Source organism: Cyprinodon tularosa, unplaced genomic scaffold, assembly GCF_016077235.1.
Source record: "Cyprinodon tularosa strain WSP-4 unplaced genomic scaffold, ASM1607723v1 ctg764, whole genome shotgun sequence".
Lineage (NCBI taxonomy): Eukaryota > Metazoa > Chordata > Actinopteri > Cyprinodontiformes > Cyprinodontidae > Cyprinodon > Cyprinodon tularosa.
In genome coordinates this window covers 461,493-479,852 of record NW_024039523.1, presented here as the reverse complement: position 1 = coordinate 479,852, position 18,360 = coordinate 461,493, and the positions used below count along the sequence as shown (strand labels likewise).

Sequence of the window (18,360 nt, the reverse complement as noted above, 5' to 3'; positions counted from 1 at the left end):
TCCGCCCCTGCTTGTGCATAAACATAAAAGTCCAACAGAAATGTAAACGTTTGTGGGGTTTTATTTTGAAAAGACAACCGGAAGTGGTTCCATAGCAGCGGATGGTGAAGCTGGTGAGCAGATCCAGTGAAAACAAAGGAAGGGAGCAGATGTCCTGAAGACAGATGAACATGAATTACTACTTTAAAATGATACTATCATAAACCCAGGTAAATGTTTATCGTATAAAATGTAGAGGAAATGGTCTGTGATCGCTGGAGCAGGTCGCGCGCTGCTGTCCGGTAACAACGTAGGTGCTAAAGGGAGCAGTGGCTAAGTGAGGAGGCTGTCAGTCTACAGCCGTTAGAGCCACAGCAATGAGGGGCCGGCGGTAGGAAGAGCTCTGCTACTAAACTACCCAGCACTGCAAAGACATGATCCTTTCCCTCGGAAGGAACGGGGTGATTGGACTCGCTGTCGGAGCCGCAGCAGGCCTGGGATTGATCGCCCTCTTATTTTACAAAGAGCGTCGCAGGAGAAGAACCCAAAGGCTGGGATGGAGAGGCCAGCCTGCCGCTAAGCTGCTGGATCGGGTGGATGGAGCGGCGCTCCTCCAGGAGCCGCTGGATCCTCAGGGTAGGTTAGCCTCACACTGCCCCCTACTGGTCAGAGGATGACATGACCACAGGCATGTGCTTCTGTTGAGGCCTGGCGGCTACAACACATAGATATACAACTACAGCACATAGATATACAACTACAGCACATAGATACACAACTACAACACATACATATGCAACTACAACACATAGATCCACAGCCACAAGACATAGAAATACAACTACAACACACAGATATACAACTGCAACTACAACACACAGATATACAACTGCAACTACAACACACAGGTATACAACTGCAACTACAACACACAGATATACAACTGCAACTACAACACACAGATATACAACTGCAACTACAACACACAGGTATACAACTGCAACTACAACACACAGGTATACAACTGCAACTACAACACACAGGTATACAACTGCAACTACAACACAATACAGGATCCTCAGGGTAGGTTAGCCTCACACTGCCCCCTACTGCTAAGAGGATGACATGACCAAAGGCATGTGCTTCTGTTAAGGCCTGGCAGCTACAACACATAGATATACAACTACAACACATAGATATGCAACTACAACACATAGATATACAGCTACAACACATAGATATGCAACTACAACACATATAATATATAATTGTATATTATACAACTACAACACATAGCTGTACAACACATAGCTATTCAACTACAACACATAGATATACAACACATAGATCCACAACTACAACACATAGAAATACAACTAGAACACATAGATATACAACTCTATTCATTCAAATTCAGATCTGGGATCTAACATGTTAGGAGTGATTCATTTTTCTCATGTAATTTATAAATATTTAATTAACTGTTTTTATAAATTCAGGAGTTCTTCATGTTGTTGGCAGTAAAGCTGCTCGTTCATAGAGTAAATATATCAATTAATGAAGCTTTTTATGTGGACCTGGAAAGCAATATATTGATTTAAGTTTGTTAATTCATACTGTAGTTTTTTTTTTCTGAGGGGTTTGTCTCGCGTATTATTATTTGTTATTATTATTATTATTATTATTATTTAGACTTATTACATGCTACCTTCTTAAGGTCCCCCAGGTTTTGGACATCCTACTGTTTCTTTGTTGTAAGATCGCTCATATCTTTGTTAATCTTTTATATTGTTTAACGTATTCCAGCTTGTATATTTTATCTCCTGACAAACAAGCTTAGAAAACCACTACTTTGTTTTGTTTGTTTTTTTTTTAAGAAAAAGCATTCAGTGTTAAATTTCAGCTTTCCTCCAATCAACGGATTCTGAGGGAATAATTCCTGCATCTGCAACATGAAATTGTATTGTTTGCTTGAGGATTCAGAAAGGGAAGTGGGTCTGATATTGTCTAAAGAGGAGGAGTAACGTGAGTGTGTTTCTCCAGAGATGGAGGCCCAGCAGCAGGCCTTGGCAGCCGTGGAGGCGGTGGTTCAGGGACTCTCTCCAGAGCAGCAGCTGGAACTCAGGAACCAGCTTGACCAGGTGCTGAACTGCGTGGCGTCGCTGCGCTCAGAGGTGGCTGAGCTCAGGGGCGGGCTGCAGGACATCGCCCTACAAATCATTCAGGACGTGAAGTGAGTGGAACCAAGAAACAACTTTCTTTGTCAACAATTCTGGGAGGGTAAACGTTTTAAACCTGTTTGAGGTTTAAACAGACAATGATGTTTCCTGTTTGTGATAATCTACTGCATGTCCTGAACTGGCCTGTTTGGTTACTTTTATTTCTTTCACGTGTTTAGAAAGGGAGTGGAGGACAGTCAAAGGGTGCGTCGTCGGCGTCTTGTCAACAGGGGGCGCACTGAATCTACCAGCTCCAGTTCCATCTACTTTACTGCCAGCCAGGATGTGGCCAGCACCAACGAGGAGACCAGCGATGGAGGGTGGGTTCTCTCTGCAGCGCAGAACACTTTGCTTTGCTTCACCTAAATCTGTCCTGATTCAAACAGCTCAGAGGTCCAGTTTCAGTCCTAATCCTGTCTGTCCACCTGAGTCCAACCACAACACCAGAAGCTTCTTTGTGGGGCTGGGATTTGGTTGTTTGTAGCAGGAGCATTCCTGAAATCTTAAGCTGTTTCAGCTTAAACCTAACAGAAACAAACCAAACTGACATTTGTCAAAGATCCGATTTAAGGTTGAGGATATTTCCTGTGCGTCAGAAATCTGCATAAGAACATGGAAAGTTTCTCATGAATGTATAAAACCTGCAGCAGCTTCTTTCTTCTGTGCTCCACCATTGTTTCATCATTAATAAACTAGAATGTAAAGGAACCTGGATCCAGCTGTGACCCAGGGACATTCTCATCCATCCATCTCTACGCTCTGCTGCAGAGGATTTTGATCGCTCTTCATATTTAGCCCTGAGCAGCTTTACCTCCAGGGAATAGCACTGTTATCATCAGAGGGTAAACGTCTCTTTAAGCTCACATTCATCAAATGTTTCTTTCTCTGTTCATCCCGGCTAAACAGTTTAACTGAAAATACATTTTCCTCTTCTAAAGATTTACCTTGTATTGTTCTCTGTCATCTTTGTCCGTTTCCACAAAATGTCCCTTTTCCTAGAATGTCCTTCACCCACTTTTGTTGTTTTTTTAAACTCAGACATTCACACCAGGGTTCTGGTTTTTTGTTGCTATTAATATGTTAAAAACCTAAATAAAATAGTTTGTTTAATTTATTTTCACATCAAAACTATACACAGTGGGAAAAAATGAATACAATAATAATAATAAAAGACTAATAAAATACCAGGGGTGTATTTCATGAAGCAGGTTTACCATAAACTAAGTTTTGTAAACCTGAAAGCAGGGAAGCTCTGACTGAGGAACCCATGAGACGATGAACAGGTTCTATAGATTAGAACAAGTTTTTATTCTTCATCTTCACCAGAAGATTTCACCTAAATGGATAAATTGATCTACTACCGTTCAAGTAATAATCCTGTAATAATATCAGTGTCCCAACAGGCTATGGCAAGCCATTTTGATATGTACTTCTTTGTCTAAATGACCATTTCAAGTGAAATGTCATTCTCCACATCTAGAATAAACATTCTGGATGTCTATCAATTAATTTCAGATCTCCATATTCCTAATATTACTGGTCAGCATTTGTATTATTTTAACTATAAAAAACTGTATTTCAGATATCATAAATACATTTTCAGTCAAGCTGATGAATGTTAGAAAAGCCACTTAGAATGTGTAAACATTTCTAGATATATAAAACTTCATTTCTAGATTGAAAACTTTCCTTTTTAGAAATGCTTTCAATTGCTGATTTTTAGATTTTATAATAGGCTACGTATGCCTTCAAATGTATTGATTTTAATGATTGTCTTTTACTCTGTTTTAATGTTATGGTCTTTTGACCTTTGTTTTAATTTTCCCTTTTTGAACTGTAGCACTTTGAGATTTGAATTCAAATGTAAAGTGCGTTACACATAAAATTCATCATTATTATTCTTATTAGTATAATTTTGGTATAATTTAGGTCTAGGAGTGTGATTTTGATCAGGAAGAATCTTATTTTAGTGATCAACAAATGGAACAACAGAGAGGAGAGTGCTTTTAATAAATGTAGAAACGGCCTGCCATAGCTCATATAAACTACAGCATTAACTGGAGCAACAATCTTCTCATTCGCCATTTTTCTCTCCTTTGTAGCTGTAGTGCTGTTTCTCTGTACTTTAAACCCATTTAATTTCATTTCTTTTTAAATCTCTAGTTCCAGTGGAGTGAAATAGGCACTTCCTGTTGCCTGTTGTCATGGTGACACGTTGAATCGGTGCTCCCCTGATAATGGCTTTACATACTTGTTACGCACGTGCTAAACTGAGTGGTTCTACTTGGAGTTGATTAAACTGATTCCTAGCACCTGTTGTGAAACCGAACACTCAGAGTTCCTAACTTTAGGTCAGATCAGTTTAGATGAAACATTAAGTGTTTTTTCTGGGCTTCAGGTTCTCAACAGCCTGTGCCGAGTCCGAGTACACGGATGGTGACAGCGACAGAGACGAAGAGCAGGACTCTGATGAGGAGGAGAGAAGCTGTGCCACCGTCCTCACCCTGCGACAACAAGATTCCCAAGAGGAAGAGGAACGGGAGTCTGTGGAGGAAGAGGAGGGGGATGAAGGAAGGCTGTGGATGGAGAGCCAGGTTCCTCACGGAGAGCTGGCTCTGCTTCTGGCTCAGAGCGACATTCTTCACACTGGAGACGCCAAATTAAAAGCAGAGGGCTTCCAGCTGCTGCTGGAGAACAGAGCACAGGTGAGTTAACATCCTCAGACGCTGGGCAGGGGATTCTCCGGATTATAGGAGGGAATCTGAACCATAAATGTGACTAAGAGTCCTAAAGATCAACAGATCATTCATTTATTTTTCACATGAATTAAAGAAATACTTGGATCCATGATGATAACCAAGGTTTCCTTTATTTCTACTCTGCAGTACGGCGACAACAGAGAGTTTCTCTGGCGACTCGCTCGTGCTTACAAGGACATGTACGAGTCAGCTGAGGACAAGCAGGAGAAGTCCCGCTATGCACTAAAAGGTGGAGGCGCTCATCCTGACATTCTCATACAGCCTGAATCCGTCATCAGGTGAAATGGGAAGGAAGCAGAAGTCAAAGATTAGATTCTAGATTCTAACCCTTCCCCAGATCACCAGAGTTTAAGCAGGTAGCAGGTCTCTGCATGCTGGTGAGAAGGAGAAAGGATGCATCTCATGTAAAGGAGCTCCATCCTCCTGGAGTCTGACACCCATCGCTGCTCCAAACCCACAGTACAGAGCTGGGGTCGCTGCTTCTAAAGTAACGCAGATAAGAGATGAAGCTTCATGCAGACATCTTTATTCAGAACTTATTAAAGAATGGAGCAGCCAATCAGAGACCAGCAAATCTGCTCTGCAAAAAAAAGAAATCTAAATACGTTTTTTTCTTTTTTTAAATAAGTGTATTTTGCATTCTTGCAGCTTTAGATTGAAATGATTTTTTATTATCTATCAAGTGTGCAGGCAGTAAGGTAAAATGCAGAAGAAGAAAAACTTAAATCTAAATAAGTAAGTTCTTCTTAAAATAAGTGCTTTTTTAATTGAATTGAGGAGGTAAGTGAGACACTTTACATTTAAGACAATTTGCATTTAAAATAAGTAAACACAATTGCATTGTCTCATTTCAAGTGCATATTATCTAATTATCTTATTTTAAGAGTAGAAATACTCATTCCATTGGCAGGTCATCTTATTTACCTGCTGAAATCAAGGCTAAATCCACTTAATTTAAACTATTTCTAGATAATCTTTGCAGTGTTCCAGTGATCCTAGATGACGGCGGTGATGAGTCCATCATTCTGACGCTCCCATGTTGTTATCCTCCTCTGTGTGTCTGCAGGTCGGGAGGAAGCAGAGGCGGCCCTGAGGAACCACAGCCTGAATGCTGAGGGTCACAGATGGTACAGAAAGGACAGCAGATCTTCCCTTTTAGCACAGCTGTTTCTAATGGACGCCTGTCTTTGTGTCCTCAGGTTTGCATTGCTGACTAGACTCCGGTTAGAGAAGGAGAGCATGCACAGCAAGCTTAAGAGTGGTCACATACTGAAGGTAAGGCAGCCGGAGCGAGAGGAGTTCATGGTAGCACCCTGCTTTAGAAAGCCTGAGAGAACATTTATATGCTGGGAAAACCAAAAATAATACAGCACCTGTTTTTATCTCTACATTTAATGTTGATATTAGCTGGGTAGTTTAACACAATATATCTCTATATTGCAATTTGTGAGGATATCGTATCGTTACCCAGGTATCGTATCACAACACCCTCTCCAATACTCAGCCCTCGTTAAATGGAATATTTTAAATGTTGTCTGCTGTAAAACATTCTATTAACATAAAAAAGGACAGTATTTAGTTTATTTATCTCAGTAATACGAAGGAGTTGGTAATTTTTTATGTACCTGTGGTAAACGGACCCTTAAAGTGTAGTTTTTGACGATGCATGTGTCATTTTAGCTGAAACATTATTTTCTCTGTATAAATTCATCCAGGAGCATCTAGACCGAGCGTTGGCCCTCAGTCACAGCGACCCAGTGTGTTACTACCTACTGGGGAGATGGAGCTACGAGGTGAGACTCCTCACATGTAGATGGGAACATCCCATCAACCTGTGCAGGCTGACCTGTGTGTGTGTGTGTGTGTGTGTGTGTGCAGGTGGCTATACTGGACTGGTTGGAGAAGAAGGCGGCCGCTGCCCTCTACCGGAGCCCCCCCACAGCCACGGTGCAGGACGCCCTTCAGAACTTCCTGAAGGTGAGAAACTCTATCGCTGATATTTAGCTATAAAAGAAAAGACATTTATTTAGTGTCCTCATACCAGCGTGGGAAACAAAGGCATCGTTGTGAGGGACAAAATAAATTAGAGGAAATAATGGTTTTCTTTGCAGATGTGAAAAGTATTTATTTTAAAATATTCCAGAATTAGGGGAGAGCTGAATGAAAGACATGGTGCATTAGTGTTAGCCTAGCATAACGGGGCAGCAGGGGGAATATTTCATTGACACTTTTGCCTTCAGTCATATCAGGAGGTCCATTAGACAGGGAGCATTTTAGCAGGAGCTGGCTGGCTGTTCTCCAGCGTGCTGGGTTAACCCGGGCGTACGCTGTACGATTTTTTGCCTTTTTTGGGTCGATTCTTCAGTCGTGCGAGAATTGTCGGGTCGACTTTCAGCCTGATGGTGCATGGTGTAATGCTGGGGGTAACGAGGGGCGATCAGCCTCTAACGACCACCCCCCATCAGGAATCGGAAGGTCGGGAGAAAATCAAACATGTTTGAAATTCAGTCGGCCGTTGTAAGGTGGTCATGGGCAAATCTCTCACTGGGCAAACAGGGATTCTTCTTCTTCCTCTCAGATGTGAGCCCAGCAGCATGTCGGGGGTGCAATGAGTGAAATGGGGTTCTTTCTGTAAAATCGACAGACCGTAGTAGCCACGTTTGCTCAGCCATGTCTTTGTCCAAATACGTGGTCACCTTTTCTTTTTAGGGCTTTCAGCACAAAATTGCACAAATATCCAAGGCAGCGCGTTTCACTCTAGTGAGCTTCATATTCCTCTGCTACTGGTTTGGCTTCTGGATAGACAACTCTGAGTAGCGCCATCTAACCATGGAGCTTAGTCCCACCTGGTTTCCATCACAGGACTGGAAAAGATGGACAGAAGACATTTTACGCTGAACACCATTAATTGTTGCTTTAAACCGTTTCCTGTATCAGTAAATTGAATCCTTGCTTTAGCCTGATGGTGGTGCGGATGTGCAACAATTCCTAATATCAGAGTGGTTGGAGATTTAGGATCAGCCTTCATATAATCCAGGTTCACTCCAAAATCCCTGATAATCCCTTTCCCAGGAGACCTTAGATAGCAGATTTACTCCTCTTTAAAATCCATCCATCTTCTTCCTCTTATCCTGGGTCGGGTTGCGGGGGTAGCAGCTTCACTAGGGAGGCCCAGACCTCCCTCTCCACAGCCACTTTGGCCAGCTCCTCCAGGTGAATCCCAAGATGCTACCAGGCCAGCAGAGAAACAGCCAGACTTTAGTCGCCACTCTGGCTCTAAAGCTTTCTACTCCTCACCTTGGTGTGTTTTAAACCTGCAGGCAGAGGAGCTCAGTCCCGCTTTCTCCAGGATTAACAGACTCTACATCGCCAAGGTAACGAGAAACTGGCCGATCTCAGTAAACCTCTGCAAACGTGGATCACGTCGTAACGTAATGCTGTTTTCTGGCTCAGTGTCACAAGGAGCTGGGGAACATCTCTGAGGCCACGAACTGGACCAAGCTGGGCCTGAAGATGACCGCTACCAACGTAAGAACCATCCCCACACACTAACTGGACCTGCAGTTCTGTCTGCAGCTTCAAATACAAAACTAGGAAAATATTAGGAGGGTTTCCAAAATATCTCAGCCTTTTTAACTCTTTAGTAGACATCCCCATAGTGGGTCCTGGAGGGCCGCTGTCCTGCAGGTTTTAGAGGTTTCCTGCTCCAGAACAGCTGATTTCCATGAATAACTGATTAACAGACTGAACTGCAATCATCAGAATCAGCTGTGCTAAAGCAGAGAAACCATTAAAACCTGCAGGACAGACTGGTTTATAGAGCAAGTTAGCGTTTTTTGATCACTTGCATCCCTTTTACAAATGGAGCCCCCCCACCTCCTCTGTCCCTCAGTGAGGTCTAGAAGCACTAGATCTATATCCAGACATTCAGCAAAGCTCCATGGCTCTATATCTTATTTTGGCATTCGACCAATTAGATGAACCCTTGACCGATAAATTACCTACTGTAATATAAGTTGGAAAAAAAGTTAAGGTAAAAAGTTAAGTTACCGGTAATAAGACTAGTTACCAATTATACTTTGGTTCATAAACTAAAATATGTAAGTTCCAGTATCAGCATTAATGCCTCTAAGGTTATGGACCAAAAAAGTAGTTATTTCACTCCTAGTGTTTTTCATGAATTTCTTGCAGAAGCCATTCGGCCAATTTCTTATTACATTGACAATTCAATGTCAATATATCCATATTTTTTAATGTTCCAAAGGTAATAATGTGTTTCCTGGATTCCAATAACACTATTGGCTTGAAAAAGTATTTCACTGAGTGCCCTATGAACAGTTAGAGGTTAAATTAAACCATTAACCTGCCTTTAATTCTTCCTGTTTTTCCTCAGCTTCAGGATGAAGAGTTGGAACTGGAGGCTCAGCTCCGGCTTTTAACCGACAGACAGACGAACTGACAGACGGGGAAACGAGTCCTGATTCCAACGACCACATTCTGCTGTTTTATATTTTTGATGTGAGGTGGTGTTAACCTTGATGTGTTTATTTGGATTATAGTTATGTAACCATCAGAATATCGAGGACGTTTGTATTTTTAACTCCTGTCTGGGAAGCTAAGCTCACCTGAACGCTAGCTGTGGGTTCGAAGGAAACAGCAGAGGTGACAACTGAGCGTGCCGTTTCCAAACGTCCTTTCCTGCTGGTTTATGGCATTTTATTAGGACATTTGTTTTGTCTGGGAGCAAAAAGGGTCCTGTTATCAGTTTGTCAAACCAAAACATTAATGAAGTGAAGTTAATCTCATAAATTTAGATGACAACACAACTCAAACAATAGGTTTTAATCACAACTTAGTATTGAAGCTCATGTGGCAGAAGAGAGAAAACAGAACAGATAAAGAGGAAAACAGTTAAATAAAAGTTTACAGACGACATTCAGCAGAAATCTGACACTAAAATACCAACATTTGTTTTTCTGTCCACAATAAGAGTCTGGAAACACCCCCACCCACCCCCTATTGCAAAGTAAACCTCCAGTCCGATCCGGTTTAGTCCTTGGCGTCTCCTACGCCATCAGCGTTGATGGCAAACATGGCTTCAGCCTCCGGCAGACAGGGGGAGTCGTAGATTTTACAGATTCTGGTCTCTCCTCGGCCCTTCCTCAGGTACAGCCTGCAGAGTGAGGATGATGATGATGAAGTGAGCAGACAGGCGGAGCGCTGAAGGATCACACTCTGAGTCATCAGCTCACCTGGTGGTGGAAGCGTGGGCCAGAATGTTGCCACCAATTGGTTTCTTGGGATCTGCAGAGAACATGGCTGCCCCGTCGACCTGTGCCACCACTTGGTTGGTTATTACCACGGCAACGCCAAACTAGAGAGAGACAAGAAATGAGCTAAGAACAGGTAAGGTACGAGGGCGCCAAGGAAACTTCCTGCACAGACTGGAGCTGCTTTCCTCGCTCTGACCATGGGAGCTTGGGTTCTTCTCCCCACTGTGGGACAAAACGCCTCAGCAGAGCTGTGCTACGTACCTCGTCCGCCAACCGGAGCAGCATGCGCAGGAAGCGGCCCAAGTGTCCCTGCCTGGCTGACAGCTCCCCTCTGCCGGAGTAGTCTGTCCTGTACAGAGCCGTGGCGCTGTCCACTATTAGCAGGGCATACCTGTAGAATCGTCCCGCAGTTAGAGAACAGGAATGAAAAAGATCAAATCATCTGGTCTCCACCTGAGAAACCGCTCCTGAATTTAGGCTGATTTCCTTCAGTTAGTCTAAGACTGATTCACACCCTCCTCTGCTGCCCATCCGACCACATTCCACAAGTTTATTCCGTTTATTTCTGTAGTGATAATTCACAAAACACAATGCACTTTCCAGTTCACCAGATCATCCAGTCAGATGGATTGGAAGTTTTCTATCTAAGGAAAACCAGTTGATTGCATCGACTCATTGACTCTTCAGCAATCCCTCACACTAAGCATACTTGTAAAGGTAAATCCCTTTGTCCCACAAGGGGAAATACATCCTTGAGGAGCAGTGGGCTGCCACTGTGTGGCTCCCGGGGAGCAGTTTGAGGTTACGGGTTTTATGACATGCGGCTAAACGTGTCACTACTGGTCAGATCAGGGAGGGGACCAGAGCATATTACAGTCCATCATTGTTTTGGCAAACTACACTAATTATAGTGACCTCTAATCGGTGTAACTGGGTGTCATTAAATAACAACTTTACTGCATTTAACATTTGACTATGGTCCCTGGTGTCTCTAATGCCACGTATCTGACCATGGAGCAGCCGATCACCAGAGTGGGCTTCTCAGTGGGTGCCTCACTGAGCGAAAGCTGAGGGAAAATCTGTCAGAAACGTGGATGCTTATAATAAAGTGGACATTTATTTTTCTTCATCTGATTTACTGTGGAAATGTCTTTGCACTGAGACGTCTTTATGAATAAACAACATTTTAAAACAATGCTGATTTTGATCTGATATCTGTAGAACCATAAAGCATTAAAATGTTAAGATTTTAACATGTGTGCTTTAAAAGGAGAAACATCTGATTGATAAAAAGCCAAAGTAAACCAGGTATGTTCAGGTTTTACCTCCACCTGTTTCCAAAAGATGCAGCCCTAAAAAACCAGATCTTTTTAGTCTTAGCTAAAGGTGTAGTAGATCTTTTCTGATGCATTTTTAACCACGTGGCTTAAAGATCTCCCCACAGCCACTTGGCAAGAAGGGAAATAGAAGCTCTGGAAGAGAAACTAAAATAAACGGTCCCGCTAGTGTGAGAAATCGATGAATAACCACAACCAGTCACAAAAGACGGTCCGTTGAACACGATTGGTTTTGCTTTCTGCTTCATTTTTGATGCCTTTTGATGTACTACTTTAGTTCTGATGCTCGGCTGAAGCGTCTTTGATGCTCTAGCAAAGTGGGTCTGATGCACGTTGGGCGGAGCCACCCTATCCTTTCTTTGCCTGGAACAATGGCAGCTATATTTGCTGTGATCAGTGGGTAAAAAGTAGTTTGAATCTGTTTTGAAGTGTGAAAGTCCTCCTGAAAACATGGTCTGTGCAGTCAGTTCATCCAGATTACCATCCTGCCTTCAATTATTTCTGTCAGAGCCGCTAAGACCCCCGTACACTGGCGGTGCACTGTCACTAGAATCCCATCAACAGCAGCCTCTGGCCCGGTCGCCTCCTCGCGGTTTGCTGCAGTGGCTGGAAGGCGTTTTTATCATGTACGTAATCCAACTGCAGGCACCAGGATAATAAAAGCGAGCATGTTTTGCTGGCAGATCTCTGCAATTTAAGTTAAACTAAACTTAAGTTAATCACAGCGCTCTGCATCAGCAGTGCTGTGTCTCTCTCCCTGCCAGCTCCCAGATCAGCGACACGCTGCAGACTAGGGTTGTCACGATACTAAACTTTTCAACTCGATACCGATACTAAGGAAAATATTCGATACTCGATACCATTTTCGATACCACAAGGATAAAATTTCAACAGAAATATTTTGATTAATAATTAAAATACAACATTTTGAGGTTGTTTGCTGTGCACAGTATTTAGCAAGCTTGATAAAAAACTTACAAAATTAAAATTAAGTTTTCCTTATTTGGCTATGCTTTGACACATAACAATGACACTAGCCAAACCGGTTAAGAAACAAAAATAATTCTCAGCAGCTGCAACTGTTACAAAAAAATCTGAAACTGAAAAGTGCACAGAATTATTCAATTAAACAGTGTTCTGAAAGTGCATTTTCCTCTATTCTGCACTTTAGATGAATGACTGTTTAGGTGCGACTGGTACTCGATACTTTTGAAAATGAGTATTGTATCCGGATACAACATTTCAGTATCGATACTTTTTTGAGTATCGATACTTTTGACAACCCTACTGCAGACAGTTGCTCTAGACGCGCCGCAGACAGCTGCTCTAGACGCGCCGCAGACAGCTGCTCTAGACGCGCTGCTTCAGTTGCTCTAGACGCGCCGCAGACAGCTGCTCTAGACGCGCCGCAGACAGCTGCTCTAGACGCGCTGCTTCAGTTGCTCTAGACGCGCCGCAGACAGCTGCTCTAGACGCGCCGCAGACAGCTGCTCTAGACGCGCCGCAGACAGCTGCTCTAGACGCGCCGCAGACAGCTGCTCTAGACGCGCCGCAGACAGCTGCTCTAGACGCGCTGCAGACAGCTGCTCTAGACGCGCTGCTTCAGTTGCTCTAGACGCGCCGCAGACAGCTGCTCTAGACGCGCCGCAGACAGCTGCTGCAGACAGCTGCTGCAGACAGCTGCTCTAGACGCGCCGCAGACAGCTGCTCTAGACGCTCCGCAGACAGCTGCTCTAGACGCGCCGCAGACAGCTGCTCTAGACGCGCTGCTTCAGTTGCTCTAGACGCGCCGCAGACAGCTGCTCTAGACGCGCTGCTTCAGTTGCTCTAGACGCGCCGCAGACAGCTGCTCTAGACGCGCCGCAGACAGCTGCTGCAGACAGCTGCTGCAGACAGCTGCTCTAGACGCGCCGCAGACAGCTGCTGCAGACAGCTGCTCTAGACACGCCGCAGACAGCTGCTCTGGACGCCCGCAGACAGCATGCCCGTTCATGTGTGTTGAAGGTGTGGTTTCGAGGGGTGGTCTGAAGGGAGAGGCGTGGTTGTTTATGTTTAAAAATATAGCTTGCTGGAACCGTTTTTCCAGGATCTCCTACTGCACCTTTAAACTGTTGCCGTGTGTTTCTCTGAAATGTGATGAAAGCCAGGGACTGACCTGGACTCGGCCATCATGGCAGAGGCTTGGTAAAGCAGCTGGGTCTGATGGTCTGTATTGAAAGCACGAGCATACGCCACGTTGTCCAAGACGTCGCTGCCTATCAGCCCATACCTGACCAAAACACAAGAGGATCAGAAAAACATCCGCCTTTATGATTAAGGATGAGGAACAACAGCTGCAGACTCACCTCTCAGCTACAGCAAGCAGCCGCTCAGGTCTGAAGGTTCCCTCTGTGTCGATGTACATGGCTTTACCTTCTCCCCCTCCCTGGTCGATAGGCAGCTACAGACAGAGCAAACACTGCTTCTATAGGCACAACCTTTAAAGGAGCTTTTTATGCTCCACTGGGTTTTATTTGTGTATTTTTACATCAGAAAGGATTAGACAGAGGGGGGAGAGATCACCTCTGCACAGCTTCTCACACCGTGATGGAGGACCCTACCTGACAGGTGACGGCGAGCGTGTGGCACAGCTGCGTCTTCCCCGTCCGAAACTCCCCAAACATTTCTGTGATGGAGCCCGTCTCGATCCCGCCTGTGCAGGAACAAAGATGGCCGTGATCAAACACCTTCCTGTCTCCTCGCTGTGAGGGTCAGAAGATGGGGCGTACCCTGCAGTAACTTGTCCAGCTCCTTGGAGCCGGTGGAGATCTGGATAATTTCTGCTCTTCTCTGGTGAAACTCTGTGGCGGTGGTGAAGCCCATCGGCACCAGTTTGGCAGCTTCTGCCTGTCAGGGAAGGAATGAAGAGCATGGAAATGCTGACCTCTAGTGATGGCTCCATTAACCCCGATGCGTGGGTGCATGGGTGGAGCCCATAGAGCTAAACACTGCATCGGTGTCACGACATCATGAGACCGATCCAGGAGCTGTTTCTAAGTGACCAACTTACTAAACTCGGTTTAAAAACATAATATCTGTCATCATGATGCATCTGCTAAAAAAATGTCTCATCTTTTGCGGTTCATCGTTAAAATGATCAAGAATTTTGGAGCCTTAAAGAAACAGGAACGTTTCAGCCGCTGCGTTCTTATTTTTATTTCCTTGTTGTGTCATCCTTTTCCTCTTAGTTATCATTCAACTTATCTGAATTAAAGTTCATTTCAAATTAACTCTTAATTTATTCACTGTACTTGAAATTGTTTTAAAATTATGATTTAAAATCCACAAGCGTCCTCATTCACGTTTTTCCCTAAATGTTCTGGTTACGATATACGTTTACATTATTTATTGGGCTGCCCAGGGAACATGGACCAGATGGGACCTCCCAAACAGGAGGGTCACATGGAGGCTGGAACCTTTCTGTATTAGCTTCCATCTGAGATCCGTGGATGACCCGCTCCCCCCACCAGCGAACTTAGACAGGTGGGGCTTTAATGGAGGACCCGCTCTGCAAGAGGGGGACGCTGGCCCACATTTTAGCAGGGTGCAAAATCGCTCTGCCTCAGGGGAGATATAGGTGGCGGCATGACCAAGTGCTCCGAGTGATGGCCGACATTTTGGAGCAGGCCAGGAGAAGACCACAGCCCAAGAAGCCACCAGTACCATCAATGCAATTCATCAGGGCGGGAGAAAAACCATCATCTAATAAAAGAGCCAGGACCAACATCCTCCAGGGGGCACAGGGGTGGGAGATGACAGTCGACCTAGGGAAGAAGCTCACTTTCCCACCCATCCTCCAGACCACCCTGAGGCCTGATATTGTCATCTGGTCAGAGCAAGCTAAGAGGATCATCCTGGTGGAACTGACTGTGCCTTGGGAGGAAGGCTGTGAGGAGGCCCATGAGAGGAAGAACCTAAAATACCAGGACCGCATCATGGACTGCAAAGACAAAGGCTGGCAAGCATGGCTGTTTCCAGTGGAGGTCGGGGGCAGAGGATTCCCAGCACAGTCAGTGTGGTCTGAGCTCACTGGCAAGCAGAGGAAGGCAGCTGAGCGCAGGATTGGGGAGGCAGCAGAGAGCCTCATGCTGGTTGTGGTTGAAGAGGGAGGAGGTTGACTGGAGACCTGGAGATGATGGGCAGTGACCTAGCCACCGCTGCCGACCCGCCAGCTGGAGGCTGTAGCGAATAAGGGTCGAAACACTTTGAACTAATCCCAAGCTTATACATGTTTCAACCCAAGCTTTCAGGTTTTCAGAGTTTGCTCAACCAGAGTCCATTATTACAGGACTTCAATGTTATCATTGTGTTAAAAAGTATTGATTTCTAATCTCTCTACCTTTCTGTAAGGCAACAAACCCACATTACGTGTTTTACCTCCACCTGAAGGGCAGGAGGCAGGAAAGTAGAGGCTTACTCTTGTTTGAATATAGTGCGATTAAAAAATCAGTGCCGCTGTGATTTAAGAATTGCGATTATATAGCAAATGCAAATAAATTGCCCAGCCTTAGCTAAATATATTTTAAGAAATGCTCATACCCAGAAGCTGCTATCTGACAAAGGCCCTTCAGACCTTCCCAGTGACGTCAGGCTCCCAGTCCCTTCAGCTGGAATCACTGCCAACATGACAGGCTGGCCTGCCTGCTGTTAGTAAACCTGGAAACTTGATCTTCATTTGATGGAGAAATAAACCCCTTCCAGTTCTATTCAGTGAACGGTTTTATTTCCTGGATCAGAGTGAGAATGAAGGGATTGGCCTCTCTTACCAACACTTTGTCTGCCTTGGCCTCACTGATGCCTTTAATGTTGAGCAGCTCCTTCTTAGGGGCGTAGGCCACGGCCTCGATGGTGTGGAACCCTGCATCCTCCATCTTCTTGATGTCACTGGCACTTATCCCGCACTGCTGCTTAGGAGAAACACAGTAGGTAGGGTCACCTCTGCAGACCGACCACTAGAGGAGCCCTGCTTTAACAGGCCCTTCATTTACAGCCTGTTTATCACTGACACCTGCTTTCAATAAGGCACATTGTTGAGTGATCGATGACATCATAAAACATGATTATTAACTGCATTCAATACACAACTAATGAACGGGGGGATTTTCCATTAGGCAATACTAGGCAGTTGCCTAGGGCCCCAAGTTCCTGGGGGCCCCATAAAACTCTGTTTACATATATGGTTAATACAACTATTACTTACTGGGCGCATTAATTATGTTTTTGATAAAACTTCTTTCTCTAAAATGCCATCAGAACGCTGATAATATTAAGTGTGTCTCAGCCCCCCCTTCAGTGTCCCCCATATTTGATCAGTCCATTTGCTGCACATGTTCAGAAAGGTCCAAACAGACAGCAGCAAACCATTTGAAAACAAACGATGCAAAGAGCAGTGTTGCCAACTTAGCACATTAGTTGCTGTATCTAGCAACTTTTCAGGCCCCTCTAGCACTTTGATTTCTAAAAAGCTCCTAGCGCCAAATCTAGAGACTTTTTTCTGCTACTGGAGACTTTGGAGACAACATCTAAAAGCAGCGAACTCTGCTCTCCAGAGCGAGTAGATTGGTAACCCCGCCTCCTGCTCTCCTCTATCTTGTCTGCTGTCATGATTCAAGCAGCTATTATTTCATCCAAATGAAAAATGGAGAACAGAGAAGCAGATCATGGCTTGTCTACAGTGAAAAGAAGGACTGGGTTATTTACTTTGGCCTTTTTGGAAACACAGGAAGGAGCAATCAGCTAAGTGAGCTTAGTGCTTGGAAAAAATCTTTCATTCCTTTAGAGACAGCATGAAAAGTCAGCTGAGTACAAAACATAGAGAGGAAAACAAGAAGAAAAGGGACAAGAAGAGAGGGACACAACCTAGAACATATATTGGATGTCTATTCTATTAACATTTCTCTATCTGGAGAATGGGTCTGTTTTATGTGTTGTCTTCTCAATTCAGAGGGCCCCCTGCCTGGCTTAGGGCCCCTGCTAATGAAACTGTGTGCAGCTCAGAGAGGCGTTCAGGTTCCATACCTCCAGTCTGGAGAGAGGCTGTGGGCCGAAGTTCTCCTCCTCCTCCTCTACCACCTCCGCCTCCACTCTGGCTTCACTCCTCATCGCCATGGTTGTAGGACAGTAACCTGACCAACAGATAATGGTTAGCTTTGTAGCATAGCAGCCAGTTTAACGTCAGGCTAACGGGCTAAAACTACTGGCTTAACTGGTGTTGCACAACATAATGTGTCCCAGTGCGGTCAGTGGACAGCTGACAGAGCCACCAGGCTCCCAGAAAACGGAGTAAATCCGCCTCAGAGGAACTATTTCCCCGCTTTAGCAGCATTAGCATGAGCTTTACCTTCTAAGGCTGGCTTTGGTCCTTAAAGTGGAGCTGGTTCATCCACCTCAAACCTTCACAGCTTTTAGCTGCAGACTTTCTGCTTGATGTCGGTTGGTTTCCTCAAAGCTCCCGCGCTCAAAACACCGACTGGGACGTAGTGACGTTTCACATCCGGGCTAGTGACGTAACCCGTTTTTATTATTTTACTGAAAATATCAAGATTAGCAGACAAACTTCTGATTTGCTGCCTTGTGGTTTGTGTAATTCTTTCAATAAAAAAAAAAGTTGGCAGACAAACATGGCTGCATAGAGTGAGTTTCCTCAAGCCAGGATACATAGAAAATATAGCAATAAATATACCCAACACTTAGACTTGACTATTAACTGAAACATTCCAGTACATAAACCAAATAAATAAACAAACAGAATGAT

The 18,360-nt window shown here is 44.4% G+C and overlaps 2 protein-coding genes across 2 annotated transcripts; one reads left to right on the top strand and one right to left on the bottom strand.

The window, feature by feature from the left end:
• Positions 1-89: 89 nt before the first annotated feature.
• rmdn3 (regulator of microtubule dynamics 3) lies at positions 90-9,530 on the top strand. Its single transcript, XM_038270516.1, has 12 exons — positions 90-615; positions 2,023-2,212; positions 2,378-2,518; positions 4,597-4,903; positions 5,084-5,186; positions 6,024-6,084; positions 6,157-6,232; positions 6,673-6,750; positions 6,836-6,934; positions 8,278-8,331; positions 8,411-8,485; positions 9,351-9,530. The coding sequence occupies exons 1-12, from the start codon at positions 414-416 to the stop codon at positions 9,414-9,416; spliced, it is 1,452 nt and encodes a 483-aa protein (XP_038126444.1). The 5' UTR covers positions 90-413; the 3' UTR covers positions 9,417-9,530.
• Positions 9,531-9,784: 254 nt separating this feature from the next.
• Positions 9,785-18,090, bottom strand: rad51 (RAD51 recombinase). Its single transcript, XM_038270517.1, has 10 exons — positions 17,947-18,090; positions 17,625-17,731; positions 16,373-16,510; positions 14,336-14,453; positions 14,168-14,259; positions 13,913-14,007; positions 13,723-13,836; positions 10,492-10,621; positions 10,210-10,331; positions 9,785-10,130 (listed from the first exon to the last, which is right to left on the bottom strand). Exons 2-10 carry the CDS (start codon positions 17,712-17,714, stop codon positions 10,007-10,009), a joined length of 1,023 nt encoding a protein of 340 aa, XP_038126445.1. The 5' UTR covers positions 17,715-17,731; positions 17,947-18,090; the 3' UTR covers positions 9,785-10,006.
• Positions 18,091-18,360: the final 270 nt, after the last annotated feature.